Genomic DNA, 15442 nt, shown 5'->3' with positions numbered 1-15442 from the left:
ATTGTTAGAGTTGTTGCTTTCTTCTTTCTGACGTAGATTCTCGTGAAGGTATGTTCTTTATGAATTGTTGAGTTGTATGCACTTTTTATTGTGTTGTTTGTTTAATATTTGCATGTATGTTCTTCTTCCGAAGATATGTCTTGAATTTGTATAATTTTCTTTCTCTTTAATCTCTTGATATGCATGTAGTTTTCCAATGACTTATACAATAAAAAGAATTAAAATGTGTAATTTTTTTTAATAAGTTATTTTTAATAAGAAAAATTGAAATAGTATAAAGTGAAATTACCTGTTAATATTTTTCTTTGATCCACTCTGTCAGACAATCTCTCAAGTGATGCAAATTTAAAATAGTGTTAAAAAGTATTCAAAATTGAACTCTACAGAACCGTACATGAGATTTTCACCTCATACGGCTCCTCGTTCAATTCTTTCCAAGTCATTGGATATTTTAATTTCTTTCATAACATTTGTAAGTAAAACGTTTGCTTTCATTGTACCTTTAATTGATCTATACAAATCATTTGCATCTTCTATTTTAAATTTTTTTATAGTATAAACGTTTCCTTCTTATAATAAATGTTTGAATTTGTTCATCATATTTATCTTCATAATTACATGAAGAGATGTTCCCTGCAGTGTTAGTAAATCATAGTTAATAATTATTTAAAAAAACTGATTACATTTATTTTTTTTAAGTTATTAGAAAAGGAACAATGAATAGCATATTGAAAGAAGTATAATTTTAACAATATTAAAATATAATTATATATAAAGTATTATAAAATAATATAAAAAATATAAAAACAAAAATAATTAAAGTATTTTTTCGTAAATTCAATTTAAAAATACAATAAATATGTTTGTTTTGTACCTTTTCATCTAATATAATTATTTCTAAGTAAAGAGACCCTTCTTCATTTGTGGGTGTTAATGTTTCTCATAGACGAACCACGCGAACTTTGATAAACTAATTATCTGTTTGTTTGGTGATATTTTCCAAAGAATGATGCACCATTGAGTAAGTTTGAGATGTTGTGTAATGCAAAAATAAATTTCTTGTGCTAAATTTGATGTTATTTGAAGAAATAGTGATAAAGAGACTTATATAAGTAGCTCAAATAGTATGAAATTTAAATATTTGTAATGTGAAATTTATTATAATTAATAGATTATTATGACATTTGTAATATGGATGTTTATTACATTTAATGAGTTATTTGTAGAAATTAATAAATTAATTATTGGAGTTATAAATTTATTGTATTGTTTATAACGGTAAAATATAATAAATATAATGATATGAATTCTTGTAGGTTACAAATTTGGTTAGACACTATTAATTTCTAATTATTGTCATTAATAATTTTGCAGCCTAATTTACATATATTTCTAATACTTGTATAGTTTTTTGTATATTTTAATTTTTTACTAATTTAAAAATAATAATTGATTTGACAAAAATTGAATGATTAATTTTAAAATTTTGCTAAGTAAACAATGCTACTGACATAGTATTAATAAAAAGAGAAAGATGTTTTAAAAATAATATGAATACTTATCCATTTACTTTTATATATTAAGAATAAATTAATATATAATTAATTTTTTAAATTACATTTATAAAGAAAATTAAGACTAAATATGTTTAGTATAAAATATTAAAATATATTAAATTAAATTATATCTACATTTTATGTTTAATTTAAAATAAATATAAAATTTAAAAAATAAATTAAAGAATTAAAAATTAAATAAAAATAATTTTAAAAAAATCTTACTAAAATTTCAATCTTCAATCTCAAAAATATGTATCAATAATTCAATATTCTTTATCAATTTCTAAAAATATTAAAAAGACTAATGGTGTGTTTGTTTGAGGTGAAAATGAGAGGAAAGAAAAAGAAGAGAAAGAAATTGAAAGGAAAATAGTTATTTTCCTTTATTTGGTTGAGGAGAAAAATGGGAGAGGAAAGAAAATGAATGGAAAAATATTGGTGGGACCCACCAATTTTTTTTCCCTCTAATAATGGAGAGAAAATAGAGAGAAAACTATTTATCTCTCTCTACTTTCAATATTATCCTTTTACTTTTTTCAATATATTTTATAATATAAGGATAAAATTATCTTTTTATACCATTTCTTTCTTTCTTATTTTCCTTTCATCCAAACACATCTAAAAAAAATAAAAATCCACTCAATTTTTTTCCTTTCTATTTCTTTCCTCTCTATTTCTTTCCTTCCAACCAAACATAGCCTAAAATTTTATTTCCTTAAACAATCAAACATAGGGAGGGTGATGGAAGACGGTGTTGAGACATAGTGGAGCCCACGAGGATCCCATCAAGTCCCATGAGTTTGACTTCCATTAATTAACCGGCCACAGCCGGTGAGTTTTGGTGGCACCGACACACATTTTCCGGTTACCGCTGTTACTTCTAATCAGTTTTAAAAACGTGACCCCGTTCCCGCACCCTATCCTTCTCAAGTTGTAATTAACAATATCAATGTGGTTAATCCCAAAGGGTTTAGGTTCGATTCTCGGTGTTAATTCCATCATTTTGGAGTATTAATCACTCCTCTTTGTCTTTCTCTCTCTCTCTCTCTTACGCCCCGTGCTTCTTTTCTTCTTCTTCGCTTCTCTTCTCTCTGTACTTGCAAGTTGCAACCTTTTCTTTCTTCCTCTTCTGTTAGTTGCGTTTCACGTGACACACCAAATAATTCAAACGCTCTCTCCGAATTGACCACACACAAGTTCGTACCAACTCTTTCATCTGCGTTTTTGGAACCTTTTATATAGATCTTGTTCGTTTCTTACTACTACTACTCTCACTTCACTTCTCATTCTCTACTTTACTTTCTTTGTATGACATTTTACTTGTTTTGTTCTTCAAATGTAGATATGGATGTGGATATACTTGTCATTTTATATCGAATCATGCATCAAAGTTTTCTCTTTGATTGTGGTTGGACTTATGGATTTGGATTTTAGATGCTTGTGGTTGTGGTAACTTCATGTTGTTGTTGATGTAGCGGTTTTTAACTAATGCGGACAAAGTTTTTTTCTTTGGTTGATGAATAGGGTTGGTCAAAGAAGAAAGATTGGCGAAATTGTGATACAGATTAGTGACAGTTGTTAAAATGGCGTCATTCAAATTATTGGAATATATATAATAGACAGCTTGCAAAATTTGATGATGTTGATGGAAATGGAACACATTTCGTTCTTATTCAGTCATCAACCACTCTCACTTTATTGCCACTGCATTTCAAGATTCTTTTTTTAGATTTTTACTCAGAAAATGGTTTCCTTTAGAAGCATCTTGTTTGGTTTGCCATTCTTCTTCCTCTTTTTTATTTTTATTTTTTATTTTTATCGTGTTAAAGAATATTTCATTTTCAATGATATCACTTTGTCTTCGTCCATCATTCCCTTTTGCTTTCTAAATTTGACTTGGTTTAAGACAAATTAGTGATGTTCCTTTTATTTGTCTACTCTCGCTAAACAGAATATTGGAAAGTTTTATGTGTTATTACGATTTTAGGAATCTACTAGATTTTAAATAAAATTGATAAGATCGCGTTGGAAGCAATAACGTGTATCAAATAGCTTGGCATTATGCATCTATGTTATGTCTTCATATTAATATCTGTGTTCATTTCTTTTAAATGTCTGCTTCTGCCTACCGACACTGTTGTTGCTTTCTGCTGAAGTCCTGAATTATATTCGGTGGAAACTTTCTGCACTTGTCATGTTGCTGATTTTTCCATTTTTAGCTTGTGCTGTGCTTGCTGGTACATCTAGACACATTTTTATCTCCTTAGTTTTATAAATTATGATCATTGTGATGAATGTTTTGATTTTTAAATGCCTTCAAAACTATGTTATAAATTATGCTTGATGAATGATTTTTACTAATAACTGTCTCTCTTCCTTTTGATTTAACCACTTTTGCAGGTAGATCATAGCTGTTTTTGAATCACTGGAAAAGCAGCCCCCAAGAAGTTCTGGAGTTTTAAGGCGGAGGAATCACTATCCTGGGAAGTAGGTATTGATGGTGGCTACATACTCTAGGAGCTGAGAATTGTGTTGCACCAAAGGCAGCTTGCTAAGGTTAGTTTATGCTATCATTCCCCCTGTCACAGCTTCTACATTAAATTGATATTTGAGGGAATTTGAAACCATGAAAGAAATTGAGAAGAGAAAAACTGCAAGGAATAGTGAGACCAAGAGTTTGAGAAGAACAGTAAGGAAAGAGAATATATTGCAAGATAATTCATCCAAAACATTAAGCGAAAAAGGAACAGAATCTAAGGCACCCCTGGCTAGACAAACCGCAAAAAGTTTTACAAGTGATTCAAACATGGTCTCAGAGAATTCGGAGACTTATGAAAACATGGTTATACATTATGTGGATGATGTTAACAGGTCTGAGGAGGTACCTGTTGAGATGAAAGTTAATGAAATGGTAGCTAGTGAAAGCAAAATTAAAGTAGTTGATGGTCATTCCAGCGATATGGAGAAAGAGCGAAATGATGGGAATGAAGAAGTGTCAGATACGGAGACAGTAAAGGATTCAGTATCATCACAAGGTGATTCTTTCACAAATGAGGATGATGAAAATTCTGAAAAAGCTTCTAAAGATCCCAAAAGTAAGGTTAGAGTAGCTCCTATAGAAGGCAATCGTCGATTAAGGGAGAGATCTGATAGAAAAACTAATAAACAAGCAGCAAAGGTATCCAATGGTAATCAAAAGAAACCTATCAACTCAAATAAAGGGCCTTCTAGAGTTACCAACAAAAACACTCCTTCAACCAATTCCAAGGCTGTGAAAGCTCCTGCAAAACTTTCGTCAGAATTGTCTGATGGAAATGGAATTGATGAAAAATCTGTTCATGTGGTCAAGGAAATTGATATTGTGGATGGATCCTCAAATGGTGCTCAGAGTGTAGGAAGTGAAGATGAAAGTAATGAAACAGTTGATGTTGAAATAAAAGTTGAGCATGAAGATAATGCAGCCATGCAATCAAAAATTGAGGAAATGGAAGTGCGAATTGAAAAGCTAGAAGAGGAACTAAGAGAAGTTGCTGCACTTGAGGTGTCACTTTATTCTGTGGTACCAGAGCATGGGAGCTCAGCGCACAAGGTGCACACACCTGCTCGTCGCCTTTCTAGGTTATATATACATGCTTGTAAGCATTGGACCCAAGACCGGCGGGCGACAATTGCCAAGAATACTGTTTCTGGCCTTATTTTGGTGGCCAAATCTTGTGGTAATGATGTTTCAAGGTATGTACATTATACCACATTGTTAAGATTTTGTCATCTACTGATTTTGGCCTTTTTTTTTTTAATCCAAGATTTTGGCTATGTATTTTGAACAATCAATATTCTGATCTTGATTTCTGTTATAGGTTAACTTACTGGTTGTCAAATACTGTTGTGCTGAGAGAGATACTTTCACAAGCCTTTGGGAGCTCATTTCAAACTAGCCACCTTGTGAGGTTAGCCGAGTCAAATGGGAAGTCGACAGCACTGAAATGGAAAGGTGGCTCCATTGGCAAACAAGGAAAGGGCTTTGTGAAGTTTGTTGAAGATTGGCAAGAGACAGGAACATTCGGATCTGCACTAGAAAGAGTAGAATCATGGATATTCTCTCGGCTAGTGGAATCAGTGTGGTGGCAGGTATAAATGTTTGTCTCCTATTGTGAAATTATCATTGGTGCTTATAATCAAGATATAGGTGCATTTGCTGATGCAAGGAAATAACCCTTCTTAATTTTGCTTGGTATAAGGGGGAGGAGTACATACTCCATTAGCAATAACTTTAGCTGCATGCTATGTTTTCAGGCCTTGACTCCTTATATGCAGTCTCCAGTTGGAGACTCGTCAAATAAGTCCATTGGGAGGCTTTGGGGACCTTCCCTAGGTGATCAGAAGCAAGGGAGCTTTTCCATGAATCTATGGAGAAATGCTTTTCAAGATGCTTTTCAGCGGCTCTGTCCTGTTCGAGCAGGAGGTCATGAGTGTGGTTGTTTGCCTGTTTTGGCTAGAATGGTATGCTTTTTCTTTGTTACTTTTATCCTTCCTTTCTGTAAGGAGCTTTTCATTCCCCTTTACTTTGCTTGAAATACTGAGTAGATGTAAAACCTTTCTCAGGTCATGGAACAGTGCATAGCTAGACTAGATGTAGCAATGTTCAATGCAATTCTTCGGGAGTCAGCACTTGAGATCCCAACTGATCCTGTATCAGATCCTATTGTGGATTCGAAGGTTTTGCCAATTCCCGCAGGAGATTTGAGCTTTGGTTCTGGTGCACAGCTGAAAAATTCTGTATGTATATATTTGTTTGTATTAAACCTTATGGGGGGTGTCTATAACTTGAACTTGAATGTTTGGACAATAGGAAAATCTTCTATTGATTAAAGCACCAGTTTCTTAGAGGGATAGTCATTATGCATAAGATTCAAATTTTTGTTGCCTAGCATAGAGTATTGCTGTAGTGATTGTTGGAAATAAAAATGATAATATGAACTAACAAAATTGGGGTTTACAACATGTTGATGTGAACAGCACAACTACTGTAGTTTCACGTTTTCATCTTATGGAAAGTTTGTTTAGGCTTATGAAAGGACTACTTGAACTGTAGGTTGGCAATTGGTCTCGATGGCTTACTGATATGTTCGGCATGGATGTTGAAGATTGTCTGCAAGATCAGGAGAATGGTGAGAACGATGAGAGCAGGGACAACGATAGCAAACCTAAATCTTTTCTTCTCCTTAACGATTTGAGTGACCTTCTAATGCTCCCAAAGGATATGCTTATGGATAAACAAGTCAGACGAGAGGTTAATTCTCTTCTGTACCATTTCCCTTTCACTTTCTTTTTTGTTGCTCTATCATTATGTTTATTCTGTTTCTTTAATTGCTGAGCAGGTATGTCCATCCATCACGCTTTCGTTGATTATACGGGTGCTCTGCAACTTCACTCCTGATGAGTTCTGTCCAGATCCTGTTCCAGGAATTGTGCTGGAAAATCTGCATGAGGAGGTTTGTTCATAATTTAGTTTTTTGCTTGATTTAATCAAACTTGTGAACATCAAATTTTGTTATTCAACTATACTATGTTATGAATGATTGAATGTCAAACTTAGTTATTGTGGTTTCTCTAAAGATTCAAAACTAAACCTGTTTGCTTTTAATAAATGAACAGATATATTATTCTAATTCTCTCTCTGATAATGCCTAAAATATGAATTTCATGGAGCACCTATATACTATATTACTATTAAAGGTAGTACTAGTTTTACTGAATTTATTTACTTTGTCTTTAGTTTATGGCAGAGAGGAAGTTGTCACCAGAATCTGCTAGGAGTTTCCCGTATGCGGCTGCTCCTGTTTTCTACGTTCCTCCCTCCTCGGCTAACGTGGCGGAGAAAGTTGCAGAGGCCGGAGGAAAGTCTCACCTAGAGAGGAATGCCTCAGCCGTTCAGAAGAGAGGATATACCAGTGATGAAGAACTGGAGGAACTTGATTCCCCTCTTACATCCATCATTGATAAGATGCCTTCATCTCCTACAGTTACTGCTAAGGGAGAAGGCCATCACAACGAGCAAGGAAGTATCACAAATGTTAGATATCAACTCCTTCGAGAAGTCTGGTCCATGTGAAATCCTGCATTCATACTTTATGTGTTTCCATCAAGTGGTAAAGTGAATATGTAAGATATAGGTGCAATCAATTGTTGATTGAGGAGAGAAACAAATGAGAAAGATTCAAGATAATTTTAGAATCTTGGGTAATAGTGAAGCATGAGTTTGCAGTTTGTGTATATAAAGGAGAAGTTGGTATAGCACAACATTTGAGGATTTGTTGTTCTGTTGTTTAAGTGTCTATGATCTATTTGTAATAGAAATTGTAATGTTGATTTATTACTATAAAAGTATTCAAGCATCTATTACAATATACAGGGCTTATGCATTGGATAATGTCTATGCTTTTAAACTCAGGGTTACTTGTTTGGTTAAGGCACAAAACCTTGATTAAGTTTACTTCATGGATTATATTGATGCAGAATTACACATAATCCTAATTACTGAATGTGTTGCTATCAGCAAATGAGGCACTGAAGGTTAAAAATTTCAAACCAATTCTCTTGACTCCCAAAATATTGACTTAAATATTTAAGTTTTTGATCTTTATAAATATTTCTTAAAATATTTGACTTAAACAAGTATATTATATGGGACAATTTATTTAAGCCTGAATCTTTTTACTTCACAAAGTACGACAGAATTTCAGAAGTAGGCATCACATGCACAAAAAGCTAAGCCTAAAACAACACAAAAAAGGATAGTTTATGAACAAATACAAGATGGTACCCATTAGACTACCATTAACAGTGGTAATTAACCTGTGCGAAACATTGAATGAGTCATTGCTCAAACAATTTCTATATTCCAAATTCATCACATTCCAAATAAAATAAAAAAGGAAACATGTGAAATATAAAGCTGACAATTTACATTACAAAGACTACACCCCCCAAAAAAATGTATATAATCAGATTGGAATATTGGAGTGTTCCTCATTTGGTGGTTGATCTTGCAAGTTTGCAATGCAAGTCCTTAACTCAAGGGACTGAAGAGACTTCACAACTTCCACCATTGATGGCCTCTTCTCAGGAACCACTGAGGTGCAACGGAGAGCAATGTCTAAGGCTCCAACCATTTCTTGGTGGCATGTGCTTGATGATATTCTTTGATCAAGAATTTGTTGCACCCCATTTGCTATATTCACTTTCCTCCTAACCCACTTCACTATGTCAATAATGGATTCACTTGATTCTGCTTTCTCAGCTTGTCTTCCACTCACTAGCTCTAGCAATACAACACCAAAGCTATACACATCTAATTGTTCAGTGGCTTTCTTGCTGTAACCATATTCTGCAATGGAATGTAACAGTATATCTAGTTAGTGCCATATTGTGCTATCATATCATGTACCACAATGAGAAAGCAATTATATGTTGGTGTTTAATTTAAATGCATCGTGTGACATCCGATCAGGTGCTGCCATGTAAACAAAAAGAAATCATTTTTGTCTACATGGCAGCATTGTCATCTGATTGGATGTCACGATGCATAGAAAAACTCATCACATGTTTTATAAGATGAAATGATCAATTTGCTGAACACACTAGGTGGGAAATATTTGTGCAGTGAGCTAATAGTAAGATGCACTTATAGTTTCTGTTTGACAAATATTCAAGGATGCAACTTCAAATATGAAAATGTGAAATCAAATGTTCATTCTGTGGTCATGGATAACTACTTAATTCTGCCTAATTTATCAGCTATCAAGAGATACAAGCTCTGCCATCAAATTTGCCAAGAGACAGAGAAGCCAATTTATAAGTCAACTAAACAGTTCACCTAAGAAACCAAGCTATTACCTTAGAAAGTTAACAATAGATCAAAATTTTAGAAATTACAGCATTGCATTTTCAGCTGAATGTTTTCACTATAGAACTGTTAAAACTTAAAACCTTTTATGTAATTCACATAACATCTCATACCTGGTGCAATGTAGCAGGAAGATGGTGCTTCAGAATCCAAAGTAGACTGAAATGCAGCTTCTCCAAGAACTCTATCAAGAGCAAAATCTGTGAGCTTTGGCTCAAAGTTTGCATCCAAAAGAATGTTACTGGACTTGACATTGCGGTGAAGCAATCGTGGCGCGTAGTCCTTGTGAAGATATGCAAGTCCCTGAGCAACTCCAATGGCAATCCTCAACCTAACACTCCACTCCAGCTTAAAATCCGGTCTCGAAATCAAATCCCTTAAGCTCCCTTCATTCAAGAACTCATAGATAAGAAAAACTGACTCATCAGAGTGGCAGAACCCCAGAATCTTAACAATGTTCTTGTGCCTAATCTTTGCCAGAGTCTTGACCTCGGATTTCAAACTCTTTGAGGACTGATTCCTAAAATTCACTAACTTCTTCACAGCAACAAGTTCACCACTTGGCAAGTTCATAACATAAACTCTTCCGAAAATGCCACCATTTCCCATTGAACTCTTCTCATTCATTCCTATGAGGAGATCATGCTCAGTGATCCTGAGGGGATAGAAGAACACTGATCTCCAAACACCTACTTCATTGTTTCCCTTACATGATCTCCTATACAATACAAAGCCACCAGCAACAATGGCAGTACCAGCAACAAAGGCTAAGGAGATCAGTGCACATGTTAAGGTTGTAATGCCACCATTTTTGTGTCTTCCAACTTCATCAGAACAAGAATTGTCCAATCCAGGGCCACAAAGACCAGGATTTCCTTCCAAGAATGAAGCAGGAAGACCTGAAATCAAGGAATATGGTACTTTACCTGAAAGATCATTGAAGGAAACATTGAAAAGTGCAAGCTTCAGATTCTGAAGCCCTTCTGGGATTGGACCAGTGAGGTTGTTATCTGAGAGGTCAATGTAAGTCAACACTGGAAGCTCAGCAAGAGAAGAAGGTATTTCTCCAGTTAAACTATTATCAGCCAAAGAAAGTGAAACTAGCTTCCTGCATTTATTCAGTTCTGGGATTTGACCAGAGAGAGAATTGTGTGAGAGGTTCACAATGCTCATAACTGGTGAGTCACAAAAATTTGGTGGGATTTCACCATAGAAGTGGTTGAGTGATGCTGAGAATCTGTATAAGCTCTTAACAAGGCCAAGACCTTGAGGAATTTTGCCAGAGAAGGTGTTGTTGTCAAGCTGAACTTGCTCCAATTGTGAAGCTTCAGATACTGATTCAGGTATTTGACCTGAGAATCTGTTGTTCTCAGCTCTAATGAGCTTCACTTTTGGCAATGACCACAATGCAGAAGGTAAGTTACCAGAAAAACCATTGTTTTGAACTTGGAACCTCTCAAGACTCTTGCATTCACCAATGGAATTGTTTGGTATTAAACCAGTGAATGCATTTGTGTGGAGGCTGAGATGTATTATAAGGCCTTTGCAAATTCCACTTGGGAATGGCCCTGAGAGCTTGTTCTGTGAGACATCAAAGGAAACAAGGTTCTTGAGAGAAGAAGAAAGTTCTTGAGGAACTTTACCTGTGAGATTGTTCTCAGAGAGATCTAAATGAGTTAAGCCAAGTAATCCCACAAAAGAAGGTGGAATTTCTCCATGGAGTGAAGAACCCTGCAGCATAAGCTGCTTCAGGTTCTTGAGTTCACCAATGTCATGTGGAATCTCACTCTCCAAGGTTGGATTCATGGACAAATCAAGAACCTCAAGCTTGGTTAAATTTCCAAAGATAACAGGAACGGAACCTGAGAGCAAGTTGCTCCCCATGTTAAGTACTTGGAGATTCTTTAGTGAGCCTAAGGTATCAGGGATGATTCCTTCAATTTTGTTTCTGCTGAAATCAAGAACTTTGAGAGAAGAAAACTGAGAAATCTGAGATGGGATAGTTCCCCATATGAGGTTGTTGCTGATGTTTAGAGTCTCCAGTGAGCTGCACTGTGAAAGATGAAGAGGTATGGGTTGGTTGAAGATGTTGTCAGCAAGGTTGAGATAAGACAAACTTGGAAGGTCACATATGGAAGCTGAGATATCACCAGAAAGATTCAAACTTTGAAGGCTGATTGAAGTTACAGAAGGTGGGGTTGTGCTAATGGAGCAAGAGATTCCAGTCCAGTTACAGTGGTGTGTTGATGTAGTGTTTGACCAAGTTGACAAGGCATTCTTGGAGTCTTCAATGGAGGCCTTGAAGGACAGAAGGGTGTCAACCTCTGATGATGATGAACTAAGCTTGATAAAGAATGCAAAGGTAAGAGAGAGAAGAAGAAGAAGAAGGAATAACGGGTATGTACAGAATTTAGTAGTAGCCATTAGCTATCACTATGCGTTTGTGATTGTGTTTGTGTCTGCAAATGTAAAGAGATCTTTCTCTTCTTTGTGTTCTTTCAGCAAATCTTTTCTTTCTATATATTCACTCTAATCAAAAGCCAGGGAATGTGAGACTCTACAATAGTCAATGCATATCAGATAAATATAAATATGTTCTTTCTAATATCCTCAACACGACATGTCAAAAACTAATATATCACTTTATTTAGTGTTTGTTGTCCGTTGTTCAATAAATTACTATATATACAATCAAACAATCAACCTCTAATACTTATTTATACAGATGAGTAAGCTAATTACTCAATCAACTTTATCATTTGACTAAACTCGAGTAAATGTCTTTTTATTTAGACAATGACATCACATATATATTAAAATTAACCATTAATATAGAATATATATTAAAATACATATTAAAAATAAATAAAATTACATATATTTATATATAAATATATAGTAACTAATTTTAGTATTTGAGTTAGTGTGAAATAATATTTTTGTTTTTTAAATATATATCACTGTATATAACTTCCTTCATACTCGTTGATATCACTTATTTATCATTAGATGAAGTGTGATTTTTTGTAAAAGTAGAATTTAGAATTCATGTAATAATGAATGAATAATATATCAATCTAGAATAAAGATTTGATTTTCCATTTTTCTGCATGAAATTGCGTTGAGTTATGAAGCCTTTGCAAGACACAGCACAGGCCTCAAGAGAGCTTGGTGCCTAGTTTTCAACCATCTACCCCACCATTACTTTATTCTTCTTTCTCTTTTGTTTTCACTTATTAGAAACAAGAAACATTTATTTATTGCTGCTAACACATCGTTCCAAAACCTCATGAATTATTGGATGAAGTTAGGTGTATGCGTATCATTTCATTTGAGATAATGAAATTATATATGTTTGCTTCACCCCACAATTTCATATTTCAATGACAACTAGCAAGTAGCAATGCAGTCATAATTATTTTATAGATTTGTTATTCAACATTTTATCTTCACTTTTCAATTTGACTTCTTAGAGTATAATAGTCAACACTGTTAATAACTTCACATTTTTATGGTAATATTATTTAAATCCTTTATTAATAAAACTAATAATAATTAAAATTCAACTATAAATATAATTACAGATGATATTATGATTTCACGTCACAGAATAATTTAATAAATTTTTATAGAGTAAAAATTTGACTTTTGACTAATGTATCATTTTGTTTAAAATTTATTATCAAAATATTACTCTTTTAAAATTAATTATTTAAATATATTTTTTTCACTAAGGTAATCACTAATTTATTATGTTATTTTAATTATGATTTATTATTATTATAATAATAATATGAGAAAGATCACATCTGAATAATTAATTTTAAAAATATGATACTTTAATATTAAATTTAAAAAAAATTGTTAACGAATTATAATTTAAATAGTATAATCTCTTCACCCTTGTATAGAAATCGCGAATGCGAGTTCTTTTACCACCTCTTTTTTTTTATTATTCAAGGCGAATTCCTATTTTCATAAAAACTTGACAAATTTCTCGTAACAAATCATTTTTACAAATTTCATTTTTGCAGTTTTTTTTTTTTGTGATCCGTGCAGAATAGAATCCTAAGCAAGAGGGGGGGAAAGAATGAAGTGAATAATAAGTGTAAGATTATTAGGGGATGATAAAGTGATAACAAAATTCAATGCACGTACCCTCACAACATTGAACATGTTTTGGCTTGTATGGTATGGTCACGTGCATCATCTACTGTTGTCACGTGGGCCCCCCTATTGACCATCACAGACACCTCTGAAAGTCAGACATTCAAAGAGTAGTGCTTTGCTTTCCCCCAATGCATCACAACATCATTTTATTCATTATTCTATTCTACTATCTGCCACAATTTAGCAGGATTATATTACCAATAATACTATGAGTATCGTAATTAAGAAAATAATATTCATGCCTCAATCGTCGAAATATAATAACAAACTTAGATAAATCGTGTATTTAATTTATTCATCTATTTAAATAAATATTAAAAATTTAAATTTTATTTAATATTATTAAAAATATAATTATTAATATTATTTTTTATTAATTTAAATTTTTAAACGAATAATTTTATAATATAATATTAAAATTTTATATTTAAAAAATTTAAAATTTAATCCTTAATAATGAACTTTAAAGTATAAAAATAACAAAAGATAAAAAAAATCTATATAAAAATACTATTATTTAAAAACATATTAAAAATATAACTATTAATATTACTATTTATCAACTTAAATTTTTTAGACAAATAATTCATGACATATATATACAATAATTTATTAATTAATAATACGTTTTTAAGATTCAGATTCACAAAACATCAATCTTTAATCCATTAAGTTAGATAATATTGTAAAAAAAAACATCATGATATAATGCAGCTTTGTTTTAGGAGAAATGGGTTTAAAGTAATAGAAGATTATTAATTAATTATAATTCTTAAAACAATTAACTATAATATTATTGGTCTGTCAACAAAAAATATGATATTATTGGGGAAAAGATACAAGGATATGTGTGAAGAAAGAAAAGATCGAAAAGGTTCTCGTGACTCGTGAGTGAATCGCTGACAATGAGACAAAAGTCCTCACCGCACCTCGCATACTCTTTTGGAACTATATACCACATTTGCATTTACTAAATTAATAAATAATTAAATTCATCCACTAAATTACTATATTTACAAAATATTCGGTAAAGTATTATAAAAATTTCCCCTTGATTTCTTAATTCGGTATTATTATTGAAAACCCTCTTACTGATAAATAGTCAAATTTGTATCTCAAAGGTTATTATTTTTTAAATTGTTTTTTTTAATTAATTAAATTTATTTAAAAAATTTTAAGTTGGTCAAATTAATGTTTCTATCTTTTTCATGCCGTCAAAATCGTTCGTTCGTATGGTACAGTGATATCACAATATACACCTAATAATTTTTATTGATTGCTAATATGATAAATTTATAAAGTTGGATTAAATTAACTCTAAATTGAGAAATTTTAATATTTCAAAGTCTGATCAATTTAGAATTAATTTAATCTAATTACATAAATTTATTATATTAACAGTTAATTAGAACTATTAAATGTGTATTATGATTAATTTTATATCATTTAATGTACCATATTAATAAATTTTTACATTGTTAACAACAAAAGTGATAAAAGGACTCGACCAACTTAAAATATTTAAAAAACAAATTTAGTTAAAAAATTTTGAGAATTAATTTAAAAGACAAATAATTTTTACGAATTTAATTATTTACTATAATAAATAATCATATTGCTTTAATTGGAAAAAAAATAAAGATCAACAGATTTCACCAACTCTTGTCTCTACATGATCTTTTATATTTAGGTCTCTACTGTGTGTTAGTGTGTATGTGTAAGTCACTGTTGTCTTGTTTGGCCTTTTAGGTACCTCTTTTAAATGATTTTGTTATTTTTTTAAATTAACAATTAGTTGATAAAATAG

At 32.1% G+C, this 15442-nt stretch overlaps 2 protein-coding genes across 11 annotated transcripts; one reads left to right on the top strand and one right to left on the bottom strand.

Moving 5' to 3' along the window:
• Nucleotides 1–2276: 2276 nt before the first annotated feature.
• Nucleotides 2277–7966, top strand: LOC112696066 (uncharacterized). Of its 10 annotated transcripts, none has more exons than XM_025748658.3 (9): nt 2485–2755; nt 3960–4115; nt 4431–5291; nt 5417–5687; nt 5853–6059; nt 6162–6335; nt 6652–6849; nt 6938–7051; nt 7336–7966. In XM_025748658.3, exons 3-9 carry the CDS (start codon nt 4453–4455, stop codon nt 7669–7671), a joined length of 2139 nt encoding a protein of 712 aa, XP_025604443.1. In that variant the 5' UTR covers nt 2485–2755; nt 3960–4115; nt 4431–4452; the 3' UTR covers nt 7672–7966. The 10 variants fall into 10 exon arrangements, with proteins under 10 accessions (XP_025604438.1, XP_025604437.1, XP_025604443.1 ...); XM_025748659.3 differs by having other exon boundaries at nt 2493–2806; XM_025748660.3 differs by lacking the exon at nt 2485–2755 and adding an exon at nt 2800–3796.
• A 286-nt stretch (nt 7967–8252) lies between these two features.
• LOC112696065 (probably inactive leucine-rich repeat receptor-like protein kinase At5g06940) lies at nt 8253–12079 on the bottom strand. The gene is made up of 2 exons (XM_025748651.3): nt 9579–12079; nt 8253–8946 (listed from the first exon to the last, which is right to left on the bottom strand). The coding sequence occupies exons 1-2, from the start codon at nt 11887–11889 to the stop codon at nt 8564–8566; spliced, it is 2694 nt and encodes an 897-aa protein (XP_025604436.1). The 5' UTR covers nt 11890–12079; the 3' UTR covers nt 8253–8563.
• Nucleotides 12080–15442: the final 3363 nt, after the last annotated feature.

Source organism: Arachis hypogaea, chromosome 6 (genome assembly GCF_003086295.3).
Source record: "Arachis hypogaea cultivar Tifrunner chromosome 6, arahy.Tifrunner.gnm2.J5K5, whole genome shotgun sequence".
In the NCBI taxonomy this organism is placed as follows: Eukaryota; Viridiplantae; Streptophyta; class Magnoliopsida; order Fabales; family Fabaceae; genus Arachis; species Arachis hypogaea.
This window is presented reverse-complemented; position numbering and strand designations above follow the sequence as displayed.

Coding starts and splice junctions, on each gene's coding strand:
- LOC112696066 (XM_025748653.3), top strand. CDS start 4,186: ATGAAAGAAATTGAGAAGAGAAAAACTGCAAGGAATAGTGAGACCAAG. Junction 6,060..6,161: donor TGCCTGTTTTGGCTAGAATG/GTATGCTTTTTC, acceptor AACCTTTCTCAG/GTCATGGAACAGTGCATAGC. Junction 7,052..7,335: donor TGGAAAATCTGCATGAGGAG/GTTTGTTCATAA, acceptor CTTTGTCTTTAG/TTTATGGCAGAGAGGAAGTT.
- LOC112696065 (XM_025748651.3), bottom strand. CDS start 11,889: ATGGCTACTACTAAATTCTGTACATACCCGTTATTCCTTCTTCTTCTT. Junction 8,947..9,578: donor TTCCTGCTACATTGCACCAG/GTATGAGATGTT, acceptor ATTCCATTGCAG/AATATGGTTACAGCAAGAAA.